Raw genomic sequence first — 24,957 nt, forward strand, 5'->3', positions numbered from 1 at the left:
TTCCATTTTACTGTTGTTCCTGCCTGTTACAAAGTCTGATGTTTGTTTGTCTTTTTACCGCCTAAGACAGCAGAGAGTATATTTGTTACTGTATTTTCTATGTAGCCTATGTCATGAAGTGTTAGATTTTACATTACTGCAAAGATCAAGCAGAGAGCAAGAAAAATGAGAAATATTTGGAATTCACTGATGACTTGTGATGAGAATAGTACTCTTGTCTGAAAAGTCATATTTGCAAAGGATGAAAAAGTAATCTTTTTCTTTTAAGCTCTGACAGATCGTAAGAGTTGAAAAATAACGTCAACAGAAGCAAAGAAGTTAAGCAGCAGCAAAGAGGAGTGAGAAGGGAGAAACAAAGGTTGTGAAGCAGGAATGGCATGGGAAAGACTGGCCTGGGCATCTCACTGCCTCTTATGCCAAGGCCCTTCTGCATGTAGGTTACATCTGAGTATCCCAAACTGCACTGAGGTTTTGGTTGAGGATGTAGCTGCCCACATGCAACTTGTAAATTGTTGTACTGATTAACTTGTCTGTGCATTTTCTCCCTGCCTGCAAGTTGCCATCCACACCTCCCTTCTGATTGCGTTGTGCTTTGCCAACTTTGGTTACTTTATCCAACTGTGGGATATTGTTGTTTTAAGGGACTAGATGAGAAGTGCTGGCAAGAAGTCTTTGTATATGATCTGGGAAAATTATCTCCTGCTATTTCCACCTATAGCCATATGGTGTTTTGTTCAGAAATGGTTAAAAGAAACTCAGGTAGCTGTGTTTTTTTAATTTTATTTTAATAAGAGTAGCACCTTATCTAAACTGTTCTTACTTATGGCCTACCAGAGAAACAGTCAGGTACGTCTGAGGAAAGTTGTGCTCTGGGTTCATATAGGAATGAGATTTCTCTTGATGAAGGGATGTAGGTCTCCCATCACCTAGGATTTGAAATTTTGGGACTTGTTTGAAAGTAAGGCAGGCCAATTCCAAACTATGATGCATCAGTTTGTTACGCTCCCTGCAGCCTGTATTACCTATCAGATTGGCTAGTATGTGCAGGACTATTATTTTTAATGTGGTTTTAACACTCAGATATGAGGAATATCTTTGCTATAGTCTGACTGGTAGCAAAGATGGCAGTTGCCCATAGTCTAAGCCTTTCACTGGTGAAAGGAAGTCTGAATTGCTGAAGACTGACAGTCACATACATCTTTCTCTCTCTGAGTATCAGCAGGAATACAGTAAGGGACCGTTTCAGTTTGACAGTCTGAAAACAGCAAACCTTTGTCTGTCAAGCTCCTCTTCCTTTCCTAGAGGCAGTGTTTTTGTCTGCTTTGGTGCCAGACACCTGAAAAAGGTGTTTCTCACTCTGTGATGAAGAGATAGGGAATAGCTATTGCCCAGGTCTGAGGCTGGTGAATAGTGGAACTCTCTCAACAGACTGCGTTGTGATGCTGATGGTTTGATTATTCCTGTTTCCAGTGGCCTGCCATACCTACTGAGCAAGAGGAGGAGCCCTTCGTCATTCCAGATGTACATGGACCTGAGAGGAGGAGCCATTGTTTGACCTGAGCTTCTGGGGAGGATAGATCAAAGTGAGTGTAGTGCCATGCTGCTTCTTCTTACTCTTGTCTTTGCTGTGAAGTGTCTGTGAGTCAGCTCCTCGGGGGCTCTTTGACACTTGTGATCCAGCAGTCTTGTTTAGCTGCATGTTTTCAGTCATTGTCATGTACCTACTTTGTGTAACTTTATCCAGTGGGTGACAGAATGGTAAGGAAGGAGTGCTTAAATGAACTTGGCTTTTTGAGTATCACTGAAACTGCAGAATGCTTCAGGGGGATTCTTTAAATTCCTACATTACTAAAGGTCTCTTTTCTCTCTTTTTATTTTGTAAATGTGTTTGATTGGAGCCATCTCTGCTTTTATTCTCACCCCATGGGTGGGAATAGGCCAAGACCTGTTTGAATGAGTGATCCCACCTAAAGTTGAGAGAAATTTTTAAATATGGGTGCTTTGGTCTGTCAGATGCTTTTCTGTCTTGTTTATTTTTAACTATGTACAATCATTCAGCTGACCAGTGTTTTAGCTTTTCCTCTTATCTACACTGTCTAAACCTAAGTACTGGTATAAAATAGGTTTGTTGTGTCTATTACCATAAAGGTCTGACCTCATTCTTTTGTATTTTATTTGGCATAATAGATATTATATTTATCTAAGAACAAATAAAAACTCTGGAAAAGAGTCTAGCAAATAAAGATCTATCCACTTTATCCCCATGTTGTTGCTGAATTCTGTGTTGGCAAGTGCAAAAGTTTTCAGGTTACAGTTGCTCTGTGGATAGGAGAGCTTTTAAAACAGATTCTGTAACCTCCACTTTTAGGACTGTGTTTGTAGGTTAGAAACCAGTTTGAGTGTATTAGGAGATAGCAGAGCTAAGCATGTGCATGGATGACTAGGGTTCTGATGGTCTTTAGATGTGGTCTCAAACCAGTGATTACGAGAGTGACTTCTTTAGCTGGGCAGGTGAGATTGAATGAGGTATGCTGACCTACTGGAAGCCTAAACAGAAAAGAGTACAGCATATGGCTGGCATTGTATTTTCCTGCTTGCATGCTCATGTTTTATGTGGTTTTGCTTTGTTTATTTCCTTGGGAGAAGTGTTTTCCTCTTTAGTTTGACTGCTGGTATAACAGAAATACAAATGACGTTAAATCCATCAAGATCAGGGAAGGCCTTTTGCAGGGTGTGCACAGAAAGCTGTCAATAACAGCTTCTGGGTTCTTTAAATACCATCATCACACAAATTACTTCTATACGAAGCTCCTGAATCTGGGTCTTCGTACTTGTGTATCAGTATGTGAATTTAAACAATACCACACAACTTACTTCTACAACTAAAAAACTGAACTTCCATCTGATAATTTTCCTTTCTAAAAAAGCTTGTTGGCTTCCCTAGGAGTAACTGTAATACAGAAATAAAGATAGGCTTTTCAGAGAAAGTATTTCCTTTTGTCTCCTCCATGCATGATGTGATCATGGCAATGAAATAAGGTATCCTGTGAATTAGACACAGTAACTTTAGAATGTCCCCGGATTGCCTTTCTTGCTAGGGAGCAGGGAGCGAACTCTAGAGACATTCGCCATTTGGTTGGGATCACAGGATAGCTGAGATTGGAAGGAACCTCTAGCAGTTGTCTCATCCAACCCCCTTGACTCAAAGCGAGGTGACCTAGAGCTGAGTGTTGAGGGCCGTATCCAGCTAAGGTTTGAACATCTTTAAGGGCAGAGGCTCCACAGTCTTTTTGTGCAGCAGAGTTAAAAGGGGTTTTCTTATGTGTAAATGGAATTTCCTTTTTTTTTTTTTTTTTGGTTTGTTGCCTTTCATCATGTTGCTGGACACTGCTCAGAAGGCCCTGGCTCTGTCTTATTTACGCCCCCTCCCCAGGTATTTATGTACATTGATAAGATCTTCCTGAGCCTCCTCTTCTTGAGGATGAACAGTTGAACAGTCCAGCAGAAGCATGGCCTCATATGACTGATTGTCCAGTTTCTTGATGGTTTTAATAGTCCCTTGCCACACTCCAGTATGTCCATCTTTTCTAGCACTGGAGTGCCCAGAGCTGTACACAGCACTTCAGATGTGGTCCCACGAGCACTGACTAGGGCAGAAAGATAACTTCCCTCACTCTGCTTGCAATGTTCTTCAAGGGCCCAGGATGCTTTTTGTCCCAGAAATGTACTGGCTTCTGGTCAACTTGCCCCATCTCCATGTCTTTTTTTACAAACCTGCTCTCCTGGCAGCAGTTTGTATGACTTTACATTTACCTTTGTTGGCCTCCATGAGGACCCTCTCTGCTCACCTCTCCAGCCTTCTAATGAACCTCTGAATGGCAGCACAACCATCTGGTGCATCAGCTGCTCCTGACAGTTTTGCATCATCTGCAAACTTGCTGAGGGTGAACTTTGTCCCATCAGCCAGCTCTTAAAGTGCATGTGTTTAAAAAGGAGTCTTGCTGCATACCTGAGCAGGGAAACAGGGGCTTTAGTCCTAGATACACCAGGGCCTTTAAAGGTTCTAGATAATTATTGCTTAACTGGTAGCAGCACAGAGATGTCATAGCTAATGCTGTGCTGGGCAAATGCTGTTTGCAGGTTTACTTTCCCCAGTTCTAAAAGAATTGTAATTGAATTTTCATGGCATTGTAACTCAGTTCTTAAGTCATGATGGGACAGTGTGACATGGTTGTCAGTATGAAGGCTGCAGATTTCCATACTGTCTTTACTATCCTTTTTTTTTTCTTTATGCTATATTCACACCTGAGCTTATGTAGAGTGTGTCTGGGTGTTTCTGTATCATAGCCCTAGCACTTCTCATCATAGGAATAAATCCTGAAGTATACGTGTGAATCCACAGCCCAGGTGTAGGTAGGCTCCAAGTTGCTTCTGCCAAATACTGCTGACTGTTCCTTCTCTGTCTTTCAGGTATGTGTATAAGACCTTACTTACAAAGTAAGTAAGTTATGGAGTTGTGAAGTACTCAGAATTAATACTAGTTGGTGGAACAATCAAAATTCTGATTCAGACACTCATTTGGCTCCCAATCCATGAAGGTACCCTGGTTTTGAACACAGGACGGAGAGAAACTCTGGAGGCTGAGAACATATCAGGGGCAACTTTTAGAAGACAAAGTAGTTGAGTTTAAAGCAATAGCTAAGATTAAAGCAGATGCACCCTTAAGTAGCTTTTGCTATTATGAATTTGAGCGTTGATTGTTGTAGCTGTTAAATCTGCTCAGTTTTATGTTCTGTATGCAGAACTCTATGACTAACTGTAGCAATTTCAGAAAGGTATAATTTGAAATAGGGTTTTGGGCATACATTTGTGATCATTCTGATATAACCTTTGTGATTTTTGTGGATACAGACTATTCACCTTCCAGAATGTTTGTCGGATATGAAGATGCTGAGGCTATTAAAATGTATGAAGATGAACTTTATCACGAGGAGTCATCCAGTGATGGCATTGACAGTGAGGTGGAATTTCATCTCTACAGCCAGATCCACTATTCCCAGAATCTTGAGGAAATCGGCACGATGGAAATGGATGAGGAAGCTGAAGTTTCAGGACCTTCAGGAGTTACTGGTCATAGTTCAGTTCTAACTGACAAACAGCATGCAAACAAGAACATCACTGAGTCTGTGCCTTGTATTCAAGTTTCAGATGACTCTGAGATCATTGTCTTGTCTGATACATCAGATGAAGACAGTGTTTACAAAAGCAAAGCAACGAAGTCAAGAAGTTTTGTAGCGCAAGGTGAAATACATACGCATCCAAGATCTTCCATGCTGTATCATGCCAAAGCTGCTGGACGTAATACCTTGTATCCTGCTGGGTCAGGCATAGACATTTCAAGGCAAATGAAAAGCACTAGTGGGAAGCATAACCCAGTTAGTTCTCCTGGAGCTCATGCCGTCCAAGAAGTGCTGGTAATAGATGATAGCTCAGAGGAGAGTTTGGCATCTGAAAGTGATAACGTCGAGAGCTGGATGCTTCTGGGAGCAGGTGCAGATGACAGAGATGAAAACATATTGTTGAACCTTGAAGACTGTGCAAGTCCTGTCAGTGAAGGTTAGTACTTTATTTAATCCCTTGTTTTTCTGTATGCATGAGGATTTGTCTGCAACAATACTAATGTCAATGTCTGAAAAGAAAGATAAACAGAAAGCAAATGGAAGTGTGTAATGATGGGTATGGAACTATGATGAAAGAAATAGCCATTTATTTATACCACTTCAATACCATTATTCCAGTCGTATCATGTATGGAAAGACATTATTTTTGCTGGTAGAAATTTAGAAGCAATATCAGAGTAACTCCTGTCAACTTTCGAACTTTCCCATATATTTAGTATTCCTAAAAGCATATAAGAAGTTAAGGGGAGCAAGGGGAAGAGGGAGCGAAATAAAGAGGGAGTACAATGGTTTCTTACTGTAAACAAAGTAAGCAGAAAAAAAACTTCCAAACAGTCTGAGAACTAAAGACATAAGGAAGATCAGAAGTGTGGAAGATTAGGAAGTGTGTAACAATAAAAAGTTTGCTGAAAAGTGCTGCAGGATAGGAAAGTAATTAGTGCTCATAATCCAGAAAGCAGTCTCATTCCTGTTTCTGTGTGAGAAGATTTCTGCCCCCTGTCCGTTCTGCCTCACTTCGGTGCAAACACCCTTGCTTGTTGTAGCCATTCACTCACACCCCCTTTTTTTCCCCTCCCCCTCCGGGTGGGATGGGGAGGAGAACTGAAAGAATGTAAACCCCATGGGCTGGCATAAGAGCAGTTCAGTAACTAAAGTATAATACAAAACTACTACTATTACTAATAATAATTATAAGGGAAATTACAAGGGAAGAGAATATAAAACTAAAAAGGGAAAGGGAAAAAACCAATAAACACAAGTGAGGCCCAATGCAATTGCCCACCACCGGCAAACCAATACCCAGCCTGACCAGAGCAGCATGATGTGCTGTGGTATGGAATACCCCTTTGGCTAGTTTAGGTGAGGTGTCCTGTTTCTGCTTCCTCCCGGCTTCTTGCGCCCCTCCTCACTGGCAGAGCATGAGACTGAAAAGTCCTTGATCAGGGTAAGTGCTACTGAGCAAAACTAAAACATCCGTGTGTTACCATCACTGTTCTTGGACTAAAGCCAAAACACAGCACTGCATCACCTACTAGGAAGGAGAAAAATAACTGTTGCAGCTGAACTCAGGACAGAGGCCAAGAACAGAGGGAGACCTGAGCTGGTTCCCTCTGCTGAAGCAGGTTCTGCAACTGCTCATTCAGGGTCTGGCAGTTCGGGTTGTTGACCTAAACTTGACTGTAACTTCTTGTATGGTTTCTCAGAGAGATTATCAGCTGCTAAGATTTAACATGTAACACTTTGGTATTCTGTAAATTAATCTTCCACTTTATGGTGCAGAAAGTTAGTAAATGTGGTGGTTAGCAAGACAGTTTTCAGATGAGATTTTAGATGTGTGTTTGTAATAAACACACTAGGTAATACATACCTTGTCACGAGCAACTAAAAATGTTGTTAGATGATCAGTCATGCATTTTTCTTGCCCACTGGTTTCCACGAAGCACAAAGATCATTTCCAGAAACAGCGTCCCCTGCCAGTCTGAGAGAAAATGTTACTGGAAGATTGGCTGCTGTGGTAACAGGGCTAGCCTGGCCAGCTACATCACTGGGGACCTTGGGCAAGATTTTTATTGCTTGGTTTTATTTTTAGTAAAAATTTTAATTGAATTTTTCAATTACATAATTTTTCATACAACAGTTTTACTTGGTGAGCATGTAAATGAGGTGGTTTTGGTTTCAGGGAAATGGAGAGTTCTGCAGCGCTGACTTCCAGGCTGACACCAGTGAAGTTTTTTGTCAGGGTGGCTGTTTAAACAGGGCTACTGTTCATATGCTGCTACTAAGCTGTTTGTGAGGGGCAAGCCGAGAAATAGTCTTTGCCTTCTTTTCTGGTAAAATGCCTGCTTCTCACCTGTAAGTGTCCAATAATTTTTTCTTAGGATTGTTCCTGTTTGTTTTTGCACAGCTATCCACTTTGCATATTGATTAATGATGCCAGTGTGCTTGCCCAAGCTTCAGAGATCTAAGAAAGGCTTTCCCTATTCCCAGTGCCATGCCAGAAAAGTGGCAGAACATTCAGTTGCCATGTCAGAGCCCCAGATAGCCATATTATATTAGGAATTAATGTGATTTTCTGCTCTGTATAGATCTCTTCAAATGCAGTTTCTAAGAATTAACTTGAAGTAGCTAAATTTCATTCTCTTTCTTTTTTGTATTTTCATATACTGCCCTTTTCTTTGAAGCCTTTCTAGGGCTAATTAGCTTGTCCTTCTTAAGTTACTATGCTTCTTGGGGAGCAAATGTTTGGTGTTGTGTGGTGACCACATAGCACAGTTAATATGTTTTCTGGGTAGTGGCTATTTTTCTTATAACTGCTGGGCAGGCAAATATCTTGGATCTAGGTTTCTTTTGCTCAGTTTACTCTGTGTATCTCCTTGGATTTATGTACCAAAATTGCTGATGGTAGTGCTAAAGATTACCCAAAAACCCTCAGAAGAAACACTGCTTAAGACTTTAAGCTTATTTCAAAATTACACATACACATTTTGGGAAACATTCTGTAATTAATTTATCAGAGTAATTATGCTTACTAGGTGTAACATGAAAATGAAAATTCATTTCTTCATTCTTCATGATATTTTATGAAGGTGTGATAGTGCTAATCAAGAGAGGCTTTTAAAAATTAATTGTGCTAACTTACGTTATGTTTTTGTAACAAGTGTAGTAATTTTTCTTATTCATATATACATATATTCATAGATGCTGACAATAAGCAAGCCACATTCAAAGCAGGTAATGAACAGAATTTTCCTGTGCTTTATAGCTTGTGCAACTGTTCAGAATTAAAGTTGTTTCATTAAATGTAGGCAATATAGGTATGTTTTGAGATGCTGGAATGGGAAGTCAGACAGCCACACTAGAGGCTAGTAAATATAGTTGTTCTTGTCTTACTCTGATTATTATTCTCAAGCTACGTCAGAACTTTTTCAAAACCCGTTCTTGCACCTTGCCTCACATCAGTAGTGGTTTTGCCAGCAGCAGCCTTGTACCTGGCAATGTGAGATGTATGCAACATGCATCAGGCACAGGCAGCAAGTGCTGTTGTACACACACATCTTCCTTTTCACTTTAGCTTTTGCCTTTCTATGTATATAAGACATAGCAGAAAACCTCACCTTGACGCATTTCCTCTGACTATGAACAAGCTGATGATGATCCATTTGATGTGTATGCAGTGAGCAGAGCAGAACCCTTATGCCCTGGTGCTGGCTCTGGTACAGGGATCACCTGAGGGCACTGCAGGGCTGAGTTTTGACCAAACCCCTGTGGCTCTGTCACATTCCAAATTCCAGCAATTGTTACTTGGTGACTCTGGCATGCAAAAGTTTGTTTCAGCTGCTCTGTTTCTCTTATGTATGGTGATAGGGATGCAAAGCACAGGCTTAAAATAAATTGGTGTTGTACATGTGTGTGTATGTAATGAAAAGCTGAAGCAGCATCAGAATAGTTTTAGAGAACAAACACCATAAATCTTTTTAATGTAATCATAATTTGTTCACTAAGCTCATGCAGCATTGTATCTCCAGTTCTATAGACTATAAAGGACTCCTTTGCTGAAACATAAACCTATTAAATCTGAAGGAAGAAATGCACTTTAAAAATGTGTGTTAGCAAATTATCCTCTCGAAGATATTATCTGCTAATTCATTTAAATTATTTTGAGACAAACACAGTTCTGTTTTCAGGATTTCTAAAGAACGAGATAGCGTATTTAGGTGAGTGCACAGTATGTAAATTACTATTTTAGGGCTTGTAGTATCAGAAAGGCTGGACAGAAAGTGTAGTGACTGGTGAAGACTTTTCTCCCCCAGCACTGCCAGTGACTATGTAAGTGGGATAGATCTCCCGTGACAGTGTCATGGTGTGCTTAGTGTCCAGTTTGCTACACGTTAAAAAGGGAACTGAAATGTGAACAATTCTCTGACGCTAAGAGTAGCTGTTTGTGTCAGTTGTTGGATGAGTCTTCATTGAGTTTTCATGTCTGAGGCCCTGAAATAGAGATGCTGAGGTTCCACTGGAGTCAGAAATAACTCCTCAAGGAAAGGAATTAAGTGTATCCTCTTATTCTGGTAACTCTTGTACATCTTACTTGCCTGCTTTTCTCTAGCAGACTTATAATTTTTAATATTCTGTATAAACAAATAATGCTTTCTTAGTGCCTCCAATGCTCAGAGCATCCTCTCCCCATACAGCCAGAAAGCTTCAGTCACCACCATATGTGACAGGAAGAGATGTCCATTTGCCTTGGGAAATGACCTCTAGTTCCTGATGGTAAACAAAGAATCACCTGTACCCTTCTTCCTCCAGCTGGCATCTTGAAAGTTATAGCTGGTCCACAAACCCTGCTGTTCAGTACACAGTTGAAAACCTTTCCTCCCTTTTCTGCCCTCTTTTCAAGTGGCTTTGGATGCCTTGCACTTCTTATTTCTGCTTCTGTAACACCACATTAAGCAACACCATACTTGTGCCCATATTTCTGTAAAATACAACTTTTCATCATGCGTCTGCTGGTTTCTAAGCACACAGAGCTGGTTGACAGCCTTTCATTAACTGGGGTATGAAAATGGGCATTGACTTTCTTGTTTCACATAGCGGGATATCAGGGAAAGCACTCTGTGTGTCTGTAGTGACTGTGTCCCTCCTTATCCTGACTTTGTTTTTCTGTGTGAGACTGTGCATGACTTGGAAGTGAAGCAGGCACTTGACCTATAGATGGGCTGGCTAATCGGAAAAATGGCGACCACATCCCTGCGTGTGTTACTTGCCCCACCTGGCCATCGGTGGGTTTCCTTGTGTGGCATTTGGAAAAGTGCATGCTGTTGCTGCTGCTTGTTATTTTGCAAAAAGGGTCCTTCCTGCCTGCTTCACGTTGTGTTTCAGAAATGGGTAATTTAACAGATCTGGGTCTTTGGTAGGATTTACCTGATTTTTAAAACATTTAGAGTACAGAAGAAGGTGTGTAAAGAGAATCATTACAAACTGTACTGTGTACTAAATGTAGTGAATTAATTTTTAGTGTCGGAGCATTTCCAGATCCTTCAAGGATTCTCCACTCTTCTCTGCTTTCCAGTAAGAGTATATATGATAAGAATGTTAATCTCCTGTCATTGAAAGTCTTTCATCCATTTCTTCATTAAAAGCTACCTTTTAACATATTTGCTCGCCCACATATAGCTGCAATCCTAATGTCTGTTTTTTTCTTATCTTGTGACTTTTGGAAAGACAGCTTTCAAAGCTGCAGCATTGATGCCCAGCCCCTAAGGGGTACAGAAACTGATTTATCTTCCTGTTCCATCCTCTGCCCACCTAGTACTTCCCTCAGAGACAACAGGCTAAGGTGGCCACACTCTTGGTTTGGCAGGTTTGTGGAGTGTGGTGAGTGTGTTTGGTTTTGAATCCAAAGTTTCTATTAAACAGCACATATGTACTCTGCTGGGGCCCCAGAGAGAGGATGGTGGTTTTCATCTCTGCTCTGATTTTTATCTTACTAACACAGAAGTGAGGTTTTTCCAAGAGCATCACTAGAGACATTATTTCTGGCAGAAGAAGTTGCCCTTAGAAGTAACTGTCACTGGGTATTGGCTTCCCCTAGTAAAGTGTTGTGTTCAGATGCCCTTCATGGTCCTTGCTCTGGAAACTGTGAGCCTCATCAGAAGCCCTGACATGGCTTCCTTCACAGCTCTGGCTGTGTTTTCATGACATGTTCAGACATGCGACGGTTTGAACAGTTCCCATGTGTGCTGCTGGGCACAGCTGCAGCACTGGTGTCCCAGGGGTCCTGCCCTCCGCAGCAGAGCCCCCAAACCAAGGACCAACTTAGCTTCTGCTCAGGTGCAGTGCCTTTTCAGTGGATGTTCACTCCAGCCTGGGGCACAGAGAAGCTCCATACTAAGGATGACGCTGTGCTCTGATGTCAGAAATTTTTTTAACTGCATAGAAGCCGTTCTTGGTGTAGTTTTGCCTGTAGTGGTGATCACATGCAGACGAAGAGCAGTAGACTGTGAGCAGAAAGTGCAAAGCTCAGCTGGGGCTTTAGGGGTCTTGGGAGGCATTTTTAAATCTGTTTATCACATGATCTTCTAGCTATCTGAAGAGATGAAGTAATTGTTGTGTTTCCTATCAGACTGACTTACTGAAGTTGGTAAAATACAACTATTTTAAATCTCCTGTGTGGACAGTAGTAATGAAAGGAAGCTAGCATCAAGGGGTAAATCATTTCACTTGAAGCACAGGATTTTAGACCCATGGCAAGGGCGTTGGAACTAGATGATCTTAAGGTCCTTTCCAACCCAAACCATTCTTTGATTCTATGATTCTGCTCTTAGTGTCTTGTAAAACTGCCCTGTACAAAAAGACATAAACAAAATGCAAGCTAGTATTTCCAAAGCAGTTTTTTCTTCCACTTTACCACCCATTTCAATCTTGTTTTCCAAGTTTAGAGGTCTTTTTGTATACTGGCTTATAGCCTTAGTAATCAAGTTTTCTCATGTAGTCAAAGAAACCATAACAGAAATACACCTGCGAATGAAAAAGAGCTGAAGAAAATAATTTGAATATTTAGTGAATAAAACCATTTTAAAAAATGTCTAAAAAATGAAAAAAAAAAATAATTTGAAAGCATTTTAATTTTGCCTTTTCCCTAAAAAAACAGTGGAGGAAGGAATTTTCTGTTCAGCAGCAGTAACTACAGCTTATAGAGTCAAAATGAAAATAGCAGTCTGATAAATTCAGCTTATTGTTTTATCTGTGTCAGCCATGCTCAAAAAGGAAATACCCTTTGTTAAGTATCAGTGTTTTAAATGGCTTCTTCTAGATGCGTGACTTACTCTTTTCTTATCTATGTGGGGTACCACAGAAACTATTAAAAAATCTGACAGCATCTGTATTTCTTTTTCTTTCTGTGCTCTGTGTTACTGAAATCCATTTGTGTATTTTTAAACAATGAAAAGCATTATTTCTAAAATTACAAAAAAATACTTAGTCACACTTCTTTACTTTTTCCCTTGACAGCTATTTTTGAACACAACCTTTGTACGAGATCGTATGTTTTTGTGCTAGAATCTTGATATTTGTAGCACCAAGTTAGTTTGTCTACGAAAATATTTAAAAGACATTTTTCATTGTGTTAGGCCACAGAAGAACTATTTAAAGAGCCATACTTCCATGTACTTTTTGGATGCCTAGGTTGTGGAATTGCTGAATTCAATTTCAGCAAAAGCTGCTTTTAAAAGTAAAAAAAAAAAAAAAACCCACAAAAAAAACATACAAAAAAAACCCCACAAAAAACAACCAAACAAAAAAACCCCACAACTTCTTGGTGAAAATCAGTTTAGCAATTTAAATATTTTTTATTATTAATACCTAATGGTATCTAGTGCATTTCTTTAAAGCAGCAAGACTTATTAGTGTAGTTCATGCACAAATTTCTGTGTAACAGACACCCTCCCTGCAAAGCCAGGTTTTATGTCTTGGCTGTTCATGTCTGCACGCTGCCGCATACAAATGGCAGCTTCTCCTCTTGCATCTGCCTCTTCTTGAGGGGGGGGAGGCCACTGGGACGCTTCACGTTGCTGCTGCAGCCATGTCACACCATTGGTGGCTCTGCGTCCCCTTTCGAGGGGTTTCCTTGTCCCCAGCAAAGCTGCTGTGCTACCTGGAGCACGGCATCTCCTCGGGGAGGCCGAGCGTGGGGTGCTGAGCAGCTGGAGGGGTTGGCTGGCGGAAAAGATGTCTCAGTGTAAAATTAATGTGTGTTTGGAAATAGCCAGTATTGGAAATTGTGTTCATGCGGGCTGGTAAGCCATGCACATGGAGCCGTGCTGTCCGTCACCTGCTCCGAAGCCTAGAGATTGAGGGGCTTCTGGAAGAGGGTGCAAGCCCATGGCCCACAGTGCTCCTGCCCAGGCTGTGCCCGCACCCATGCTAGGGCCCTGCCTGTGCTTCCTAGTCCCATCCCTCCTCCCAAGCAGTGCCAGGCATGTGGGGCTGGGGGTTGCCTGCTTGTGCCCACTCAGAAGGATGAACCAACAGAGTGGTGCCTGGTCAGGCCAGCTGCACAGAAAGTGGAGGTTGATGTCACCAAGCACAAAGTTTGTGTGTTTGCTGAAACCCTTTATCAGCATATGGTCCTCAGAACTGCCCTGGCTAAACACTTGGGCTTTTACTGCAATGCAGGGGGTTCTTGCTTGTTTCTGCTACAGCCTTAATGTTCCTTAAATGTAGCAGGAGAATTTTGTGTATGAGTTACTATAGCAGAATGCACCCCGGGGCGGTAATAAGCAGTGGAAGTACACCTACCATTTGGAAGATACAGCATATGCATATGGATAGTTTGATTAATGAAAAAAACTTAATCTTCTTTACCATGTAGTGTGGATACTCTCGAATCTCTTAATTATTTAAGAAAAAAATTAATAAAACTAATAAAGTTCCTTTGCAAAGCTGAAGAGATCTAGACTAAGTATACCTGCAACCTGAGCAGGTCTTTTATCTGCACAGATTTCTCTGCTATTGTGTACCTTAGCTCTAATTTAAATTTCCTATGGCTCTGGATTGCTGACTAGGTTTTCTGCAAGAGTGCCCATGCTTACATGGTCATATATTCTGGGTGACTTTTTCACTTTCTCCTTTTTTTTTTTTTTTTTTTTTTTTTGCTATTCTGTTGATTGTTACAAGGGGACTTTTTTTTTCACTTCTGTCACCAGTTTGATCTTTCTTCCTTGCCCCTATTTCTTTGGGTTTCTTACAGGTGGGGAAAAACTCATATTGCAGTTGAATTTTTGAACACTGGTGGGAAACTAATTTAACTCTTCTGAAGGAGAAGCTCAAGATTTTTAAGTAATTAAAAAACACAGCAGGTAATATCCTGGAAATAAATGACTTAAGGGTTTAAAAAGGGAAAAAATAAAGTTTGGGTTCTGCTACAAAGGAATATAAATCATGCAGATACGTGCATGAATAAGCACAAAGGAAAAAGTTTTTATTAGTGGATTTTAGAACAAAAACCTAGAGGAGGACTTATAGGAGGAATAAGATGGCTTGTTAATGCTGTATTTTGTGCCTTCCTATTCATAGGAGCACCTAGCAGAAGTGGTTTTGTGCTTCAAAGCTGTGGGCAAAATTGACATTCAGAGCAATGTAGAGTATGTATGTGCTATCCTTCTCACGAAGAAATGACAAATTTGGTCTCTTCCACTGCAGAGAGCTCACTCTGTTACCTTCTGGTATGGATGGGATTTGCTGTGAAAGTTTGAGCTGCAAGTGGGTTGAACTGCTGTGTTGTCAGAATGGGGACACATGCAGCACATTAGGTAATGTGTAGGTTTCTCACTGAAAAGCATGGAAAATGTGTAGTGTGATACCACCACAGTGACCATTAATCTTGTGACAGCTGGTATTCAGTGGTAATTTTCTAATCTAGAGGAGATACAAAAATAGATCCTTGGACTTTGTAGTGTCTGTGCATATGCAGATGTACACAGACAGTATCTGTAACACAAGCTAACGAGTCCTGGCATGCTTATAATGGTTGCCTTTGTACTCTGCTAGTGTATATAACTGATATTTCCAGAGCTCTTCCTTATCAAAGTATTGTGCGCCTTTTGTGATTTTATTTCAGAGGCTTGCCAGGCGAGAACTGTGGCATACGCAGGCAAGAAGCTCGCGGTGTCAGTGTAGACCTGGAGTTGTTCGCTGGTCCTTCAGCCACTGTCCAGGTGTCCTAGGCTGACTGAATCCTGCCCTTGCTTTCACTTCCTTTATCAGTGCACAGGCTGTTGTGTTGTGCTTGTCCTTCCTCAGAGTCCTGAAGTGCCAGAAGCAGCAAGGTCTGAACCAGACACCCTCAGTAGTGGATAAATCTCCCTTCATCAACTCCTTTAAAGCCCCAACAACCAAAGGGGGGGAGGGGGAATGGGGGAGGCTGCCAGATGCTTTCTTCAGTCTCTTTTTGAAACTCTCTATGCATGGTGAAACACCAGAGTTTTCTCTGCCCTTCTAAGCGGAGGCAGCAAAACCTCTGTGGTGACAGGAATTGCGTTCTTGTTGTGCGCACTTCCCGGTCTAGACACTGCTTGAAGGTAAGCACTGAGCCGGTAACTGCACCTTGTAGGTTTAAAACTTTAGCTGCAGAGGTGTGGGGACTTCCCCCTCCTCCGGGAGCTGTGGGGGCATCCGGCTGCCAATCCGTGATGTGAGGGGCTCCCTCCCTGTTAAGGACTGCTTGTAAGCATGTGTAAGGATGTGCATATGCATGCCATGTCAGCATATGCACATATATGTGTTTATATGTCTGTTTACAGATGCGTATGCGAGGGTTCAGCTTTTCCACTTGCACTGTGTTCAGGCAGGATTTCTGGCACGCAGTGTCACAAAGAAAACTAAAGTGAAGCAAGTGGACAACTTCAAATAGGGATTTCTGACATTCCAAAATATGAGAGGGGCAGCAGTGTTTCTGGCCTTCACCTGCTGCTGGAATGGCTGAAGTCTGTGTGATGGGCTCAGCATGAAACAGAACTGCTCCCCGAGACATGCTTTTCAGGGTGTATACAATTTCTGTGTCATTTAACCATACTTTTGCTGCTGGTGCAGCTAAGGTGGAGTGGGCATGTGTTGGAGGGACTGCCTCATCCAACCTTTTAATGGCTACAGATATGTTTTGGCATAATATTTAAAAAGAGGATCAGTTTAGGAAATCTGTCAGCAGTTTAGGAAAGCAGTCAGAGCAGAGGCACTCGTGGTGTGTAGGGCTTAGTCCTACGCCTCCCGTGCATGGTTCCATGGGGTTTCTCTAGGGCAGTGATGAAAGCAGTTTGTTCCCTGAAGTGTTTTTGTGAGATATGTCCGTGCTACCTTTGCTTTTCATGCAGTAGTGGGTTTAGTTTGTATGCTTTTATGTAATTTAATTTTTGATATACTCTTCTTAAAAAAGAAAAAAAAGTTTTGGAAACTTTTGGCTATCCAGAGAGCAAACCCTGGTATTTAAAATGACCCAGTGCTACACTCGTTTGTCAAAGTGAAGCCCCACACCCAGGACTCGGGCCTTCACCCATGTTTTTGTATGTTTCTTTCCAAGCACTCTGTGCAGGGGAACGATGCCATTTCCCTCATAACTCCCCGGCGAACGGGTGAGGTAATGAGGTACGGTCACGGTCCACAGGGCTCCAGCTTCTTTCGCTGCAGCTCTGAGGGGAGCCCGCGCAGAGATCGCCGGACGCCGCCGTTCTTTCCCCTCCCGCCGTTCCCCTCACGGCTGGACGGTCCGCCGCTGCTCTCGGGCCCGCCCTCGTCCTCGACGGCCAGGCCGCCGCGAGGGGAGCGTCGGTCAGCGGTAGATGGGCGGGAGCCAAGGCCACCGGTGCGCGGGGAGAAGGGGCTTCGCCGTGGGCGGGGCGAGCGAGCCGCATCGCAGGGATTGGGTCAATGTCAGGGGCAGCCGCGGTCACCCCCTCAGCCCGGCTGGCCAGGGCTGTGGCGAAGAGCGAGTATCCCGCTTCTTTCCGTGTCTGGTGATTAACGGGATTAAATGTAAGGCGTTGTGTGTTTAGCACCAATTAGTTTCTCATCGGAGAGGTTCGTGATGGCTTTTGTCTCTCGTTGTCATATTTTTTCACTGTTTGACTACATTTGTGGGGAGTGGAGGGAAGCATTTCTGGAACCCAGCCCGCTGTTGTCTCCTTGCCCGCTTTTACAGTAGCTGTGGGCCAGTCTGAACCCAAATATTTGTGATTTTCTTTTGTAATTTTTTTTTTTTTTTTTTTTTTAACAGCCATAAGGTTACCAACTTCAAGAAACTGTAAAATAGCAAAAGTCCTTTTTGGCAGGCTTTATGTAATCTCTCTTTCCCTCAGGTCTTAAGTGGGGAGTTTGCACTTTAGTTATGTGTCTTAGTCTTCATGTCCAAAGTGCAGTGTGTTTTTAAACATGAATGACACTTCAGTGACGTTTGTCACTGATGTAATTTTTTATGGCACACATGTGCAATCTCTGAGGAACAAAAGCTGGATAGTACTTTCCCTTGTATGCAAATACACATTTGAAATACATTTTTTAGCAGACTCAAATAATTAAAAGGACCGTGTGAAAATGTTCCAGGTACTTGGTGAGGCAGAGAAACACAATGGCATCAAAATGGAAAGAAACTAAAACCTGGCTGTAACTGCTTTTCAGCCTGTGTTTTTAGCACTGAAAAGGAAAATAAACAGAGATGAGGAAGCCTGGCAGCTGTCTGCCAGCAGCCACATAGCGCTCTGTCACAGGGTGGAAAACAGCAGTTGCTTGGACCTGAGGCTGCTCACATGAACAGAAAAATAGGACTGCCTTGAAATTGGAGTGACTGCCCTTATTGATGAGATAGTGGTACTTGCGCTGTTGAGCCTGTAAGTCACTTCGTGTAACATATTTAGTTAATTTAAAGCCTACTCAGTTTGTTTAGTATACCAATTCATCACCACAGAGAATGCACCTTCAAAGCCATGTCAAAGCTTGATTAGTCTGGAGTTGCTTTGTGAAGCTAAAAATCTGTGGGACTTTGAAGGAGCAAGCAGGCTCTTTGGGAACTGAATTCTTCCCGAAAGAGATTTTTTGTAGCCTTACTTTGGTGTTATAAAAAGCATCAGAAAAATAATGGTTATTCAGGATAACTTCATTGAAACTTTTATTTATTTTCAACTTGGCAAATATCTGATTTTTTTTTTAATCAGTAAAACTGAGACCTTTTCCCAGTTGATGTTCCTGTATGACCATTCCAGTTTGTATCAGAGGACATCTACTCTTAAAATAGGCATAAATGAAAAATACACCCGAAAAAAAAAATCATTATCAGTAGTTCAGAAATGTTACAGTTGCAGGAACAATTTTTAATTCTGATGTAGCTCTCTCTAGGTTCTCTGAGAATGTAAGTACATGAAGGAAACATGATAGTTTCCCAGCGCAGGTGGATTATAATATCGGCAGTACCCTTGCCAGAGAGCACAGCTGCTCAGATGCCCTGCAATCACACAGCAAAAACCTGAATGTCCCCACTGTGGAAACTGTAGGTTTTCCAGTGCAGAACTCCATTGTACACAGCAGCTTGAACACAGCACAGGTATCAAAAACTGTGCTTTCCCAGTACAAACAGTGGGAAGCATGCTGCAGTAAAGTCATGGGGGTTTATGTTTTTAAGGTTAACCGTCATAAGTGGGATGTTTTTTGTAATTCATCTTACTCTTTGGTAATTATGTTGGCTATAACTTTGGGTGTGCCACTTGAAATCCAAAGGAGAGGCTGGACAGGATTGCTAACATCTAGTGTTAGCGTTAAATCTGACGGTCACCCTGACTGGAATTGGCTTCTTGCCATCTCCTCCTGATAGGACTGACCACGGTGGGCTGATCAGGAGTTTCCAGAATAAACCAGACTGGGAAATGACTGAGGTCTAAGTGGCTCTTCTGTTCTAGAGGAAATGGATAGCTGGTTTAATACAGTAGTTATGTTAACTATTAATATAATAGCTGTTTTTTTAAAAAAAGTTATATACTTAATGAGAAAAACATGAAAATTATTGTTACTGTCAGCTAATTCAAGAATGAGCAGAAGAATAAAAAATGTTCTTCTGGTCTGAATTGTGATTTAGATGGTCAGCAAGTTATTTTCAGTTTGTTTTCCAAAATTTAACTATTATTGTGATTTTGAAGTTTATTAATAAACTGAAATGCCATATAGGACACAATTCTGTATGGAATGAATAAAAAATCAGTCTGTGCAAACAATTCTCATCAAAGAAAAGAAAAAAGGATAAAAGAAGGAGGAAAAATTAAAATGACATCAAGAAATCAATAGCAGATGCCATTTCTTCAGCTGCCCCCACACTTAAAATTCTACAGTTTAATTACGACAATGTCACTGTGGTTCAGTGAGAAGAAATTAGGACAAGTGACCCGAGCATAAATACTACTGTTGCTTAGGGCTGAAAACAGTTGACTAATGACTTGTTTAATTAAATTAGTATACAAGTGACAGTGCTGAACCTCCATATTCAGCTGCATAGTGCAAGCATCCTAACCCCACATATGCATCTTGATTAAAAAACCCCATGATTTCTCAGCTTTTTGCTCTAAGCAGTGGAATACAGGGGTTTTTGAGATAAAAATAGTTAGTCCTCTATTTTCTATTATATTTTATAAGCAGTGGAACAATTACAGCAATATAGTACAATGTTTTCACAAGTACTGTATGAGATACGACAGTAATTAAAATCACTGCTATTGCTCTTCTCTCAGTGATTTGTGCAGAATGCATTGTGTCCTAGGCACTGCACGTCACAGAATAAAGAATGTTGCAAGGTATCTGGGGAAGTAAATGTGAAACAATCAGTGATTTAAGAATATGTGTTTAATTTAGAAGTTAAGGTTATTTTACCCTTGTAGAACTGAGGGGGGAGTGGTCTGAAAGAGACATCAGAGAAAAGGGGGCAATGGCTCATCTTACAGCAGCCAGAAAGGCATGGTCCTGACTCATTTACATTTTAGCATGGAGTTTTCTGAAGACTGTTTTGGTTTGTGTTTGGTTAATAGGGCAATTTCTGAAACATTTATGCAAAATGTAGTATAAAGATAGAGCTTCAAAATAAACTTTCATTGTATCTTTCCAGAAACAAATACACTACCTATATGCATTTCAGCTCTGTACACACAAATTCTATTTAACAAAACCCATTGCTGTATTTTTATTACATTTATGTACATATAGTATCTCTAATTACACAAATGTTAAATAAAACATTTTTGGATGGAGTATCTGTGAAGAGATACGTATTAGTTATTTCTGAAATTTAAATGTACAATAGCTAATAACAATTAAAAAAAAATCCTACAGTTGTGCTAAGTTGCTAATGCCAGAGACTGCTAATAAAATATTAGCACTAGTAACTTCTGTTGTGTTCTGTCCTGGACCCTCAATATCAATTTCTGAAATGCATAAGAAAAACAGATGAAATGAATTTGCAAAATAATAAGCTTCTTGCATTTAAATAATCTTCTTAAACCAGCAAAAATATAGAAATATTATTTCCAAATTTATTTCATTCCTGTTTTCTGAGGCAGAAAGATGAGTCTATGAAGGAAATGTTGTTATAGGGTGGGAATACAGCTGTGATTCACAGCTGAAATAGCTGCATTTTGGATTTTTTCACCTTTAACACTTGTCTATTGAAAGCTGCTCCTTCAAAGCTAATCTTTATGCTGTAGGAGATAGTGACCTTGCAGAAGCTTTGCAGAAATCAGAATGTGACTGCATGGCAACTACTGTAGCACAACTTTTAAAGTAACATTTGCTATTTCTTCTTCAGTTTAACTCCTTTTATTTTTGAGAGAGAAAGGGAGAGATTCCTTACAGTATATGATGATCTTTTTAAAGATATAAATATATCTTTATAAATAAGTTGGAAGGAAACAGAAAAAAACCTTGTTTGATTTCAAGTCGTAAAAAACACTCGTGGTAGTGGTTTCTATCTGTAACACAAGACTCTCCTTTTGTGGAGGGGAGGATAACAAGTAATAAATTAGTGAATAATTCACATTAGCACAAGTATTTTGAAAGCTGAAAAATAAATTCTAATATGTCTACTCTATATTGGAGAAATTTAATTTTACAGTCCTTTTTAGTGCAGTAGCAAGATTTACCTTTGGAAAGATACTTTAGTGTTAACGTGTGGTATCAAGATAACTGCTTTCTTCATTTTGATACTGCAGTGCTTTATCTTTGTGTTTGAAAGTAAATAAACAAGCTGAGGGAAAGAAAGAATAGTAAAAGTTACTGGGTTCTGTAGGCAGGTTACTTTTTCTTGAAGATTTCTGTGCCTTGAATGGGATGTACTAAATCCAAATGTTAAAGGCCTAATGTCACTGCCAGATGAGAGGTTGTAGGGCAGGGGTGTGTTTAAGGGATGGAGAAGAATCTGCTTTAGATATCAAGCAAACAACGGCTGGCTTCCAGGGGCAGTAAAGTAGGCTCTCCTTACTCAGACACAAGGGGGTTTGTAAGCACACCATCCTGTTGGACTGAATTCCTGCCACGGTTCATGTTTTCGTTTGCAATTTCCTGAACCCTTACAAAGCATTCTGTTCTCTCTGACTTCCTTTAAAGTGAGATTACTGTTGCTTTTTTAATGCCTTTTCAAGGGTGGCATTTTAACCAGTTTGTTGCCTGGATTCTGATTGCTTTAATCCCTGATCATCTTCCCCACAAAAAGCCAAGGCTGCTTTAAAGAGAACTCAGGGTAAATTTTGCCATGTGTGTCAAGAGATGCAAAATGGTAACCTGGGTCACTGATCTCCCTTAGTCTAACTTGTGTGCTTCCTCTTATAGTAAGTATTGATAACAGGTATGCTTTTAGTTTACTTGGTTTTCACTGATGAAGTATTCTGTGGGCCAGAAAGGACAGGCGTGCTGCACCGAACATTGCCCAAACAGCATCTTTTCTCGTGGTGCTCCTCTGCCACTATCAGTTCCTCCAAGCAGCAAGCTCTTCAGTTGCCGAAGCTTGTTTTTTTCCTGAATGCTGCTTTCTAACAGATACCTTGCACATCTGTCATGTTTTAATTATTCTTCTCTAAACATGAGTCTTAGATTGAACTGTTTGATTAATACAAGATGTGCATCTTTCGTCATGTGCTAGAGCTTGGACACATATGAGCAGCATTACAGGTGTAAGGACTGCTGACTGGCAGACACAGTGGGACACAATCAGTCTTACTGCCTCCTCATAAATGTGGAACACTTATTTTTGATCCTAAAAGAGACAAAATATTACTGTTTCTCTAGTGTGCTCCTTTTCCCACTATTTTTCTGATTAATAATTTATGCACCTCTTCCAGGTTCCACCAGCAAGTTACAGTATCATCTGAAGTACAGAAGAAGGGCCTGTTGTTGTCTTGCCAATAACTCTGCATTGCCATCTTTGAGAATTCAGATTACCCTTCTTGGCCTTTTTGCCCTATACTTCCCTGACTCCAAAGTAATCCCTTGACATAATTTCAATAGTAAGGAACTCATCTTTGGAATTACACAGATAATATTTTTGATGGCACGTACAATAGTTTGAAAGATACTGTCAAATTTTTATTTAATTGGAATACCGTCAATGTTGTATTTTTAAACTATTCATACATTTTGAAAACTATGATGAGAGCTAGAAACCAAACAGCTGTATAGTGGCCTTAAAGTATATCTTAGTTACCACACCAAACAAAAGACAGAAAAAACAGCTGTTAAATGCTGTTTTACAGGCATAGGATAATTTCCATGGCTTAGGAAAGAGAATCTTCTGACTTATGTGAATTTATGAGGTGGCATTGAATGTCTGAATGCTGACACTAGTGGTGCATTGGGCTTGGTTCTTGATGCTCGCTGAGTAGTGTTTCTGTCTAGACTGTCATCTTAGTGTTAGTCTGTGCTGGTCATTTCGTTATTATACAGGATTTAAAGAGACCCCCAGCCAACAAAATGCTACCACTCTTCAAATAATTCTGAATTCTGCTCACCTTATCTATAGATTTTTTTTACACCCTCCTTATGGAGAATGAGGTGGAAGATGAGAACAGAACTGAATTTGGTGTTGGGGTAGGAGGCAGAAACTTAGACATCTGTGCGTGCTAGCAGCTGAGTTGGGTTTGCTTTGCCACTCTGCCTCTTTCAATCCCCCCTGCAACAGGCAGTTAAAGTCAGCAAGTATGAAGTTAGAAGATTGGAGGCATTTGCAACCAGCACCACAAGCAAGGCTTTTCTTTATCTTCCTGGGAGACCCTATGCCAACCATCAGATAGTCTGAAGGCTGGCTGCAGAAGGAATAACCTCAGATGGGAAGGAGAAGATCCTATCACTGCTCTAAAGCAAGGGTTATCTGGCAATGGCAAGCATGGCAATCCAGAGAGTTGAAAGGTTTTCACAGGTAGTGCCTTTTCTTACCCATGTGAGCACAGATAGGTGTGTGTGATGATGCTCATTTATTTTGCATTAGGTAAGAAATGAGGTAACCAAATCAGCAGAAAAGCCAGATGGTCACATACTACAAGATGTTTTGGAAACTTAAGTGCCAGCCCATGGCCTCTGAAATATAGCTCAGTCCCTGCGGGATTCATGAGCTCTGGCAGAAGTCTGTAGACGTGCCAGAGCCACACTGGCCTCTGAGCTACTTGTGTCTCTATGCCATGCTCCTTGGAGATCTGGGTTTAAGATGACTGCCTGCTCAGAGTGCAAGTGTACACAAGTGCTTGAGCCAGCAAGAGAGGTGAGCCCTCCAGCAGCTGGCATGCAGCAGGAGAGAAGCATCCCAGTGCCTCTGTGTCAACCAACATATGCTGCTGGGGTACCACACTTTATGATGGCCTGAAATGGACATAGTGGCTTGGGTGATTGCATAGTCTTGTGCCCAACCTGAATAAACCTTGGCAATCCTGAGCTTTGGTGGCTCGATGTGTGTACCCACACTTCTGATGGGATTAGTTCCTGGCCAGAGGAAGGGGTCTGGTGGTAAGTGGCAGCTAACTTGTGCTTAGGCACAGGATTCATAACAGTGTCAAGCCCTGTCTTTGGCAGTTGTCATTTGCGCTGCCTCATTCTGCATGGGGCTCTCCTCCCACTGGGCTTGGAGGACAAATGTCTAGCTGCTTGCAGCCATGTGGTCTTCTGCGGGCTTATGTGGTCAGTGCCACCGTGTGGACAGTCTGACCATGTGGAGACAGACAGGCTATTCCCCAGCCTCCGGATGATGCAAGCAGCTGTGACTTGAAATTGAATCTTGGGGGTCTTCAGTGTTAACCAATTTAGCCTAGGTTTTTTTTATTTTAGTGTGCATTGCATATGTGGGTTGCTAATGGGTCATGCTTAAGAACAAAAGTGGGATAAATAAGAAGATATCTAAACTTCATACCTTTGTAAAATTATGAATTGGAGAATTTCCTGCCACCAGCCATTACAGCATTTGGTCAAGTAAACAAAGGCAGCAGCTCAAGAGGTTTTGTTATCAGGCTCAGATTTTGAACACAAGAGGCTTAGACCGCATCAAATTTCTTGCATTCATTTATGTTTGGAAAAGCAGAAATCCAAGTCAGTAATCTCACACATCTTAGAAAGGAAGAGCATTTGGCTGGGGTGTCTTGTTATTAAATGGAGATGAGCCTGCAATGTAGGAAATCCCTGCAGAGTAGGTGGGATTTTAAGGTTCCAGGATTGTAATTCAAAGAAATTTGAGGATTCTATTACCTCAGTAATTAATATCCTACAGTGCAAAACTTCATGG

General features: G+C 41.1%; 1 protein-coding gene across 1 annotated transcript in view; it reads left to right on the forward strand.

Moving 5' to 3' along the window:
- Window positions 1–1,578: 1,578 nt before the first annotated feature.
- ZCCHC7 (zinc finger CCHC-type containing 7) overlaps window positions 1,579–24,957 on the forward strand; it is a gene marked incomplete at its 3' end in the record, with an annotated part of 119,778 nt that continues 96,399 nt past the window's right edge. The window contains exons 1-2 of the mRNA XM_080638352.1: window positions 1,579–1,583; window positions 4,912–5,616. Of these exons, the coding sequence (XP_080494478.1) occupies window positions 4,929–5,616 (688 nt within the window). The 5' untranslated portion in view covers window positions 1,579–1,583; window positions 4,912–4,928. The remainder of the gene's footprint in view (window positions 1,584–4,911; window positions 5,617–24,957) is intronic.

The sequence above is a fragment of the Psittacula echo genome (genome assembly GCF_963264785.1).
Source record: "Psittacula echo genome assembly, chromosome: Z".
Taxonomy (NCBI): Eukaryota; Metazoa; Chordata; class Aves; order Psittaciformes; family Psittacidae; genus Psittacula; species Psittacula echo.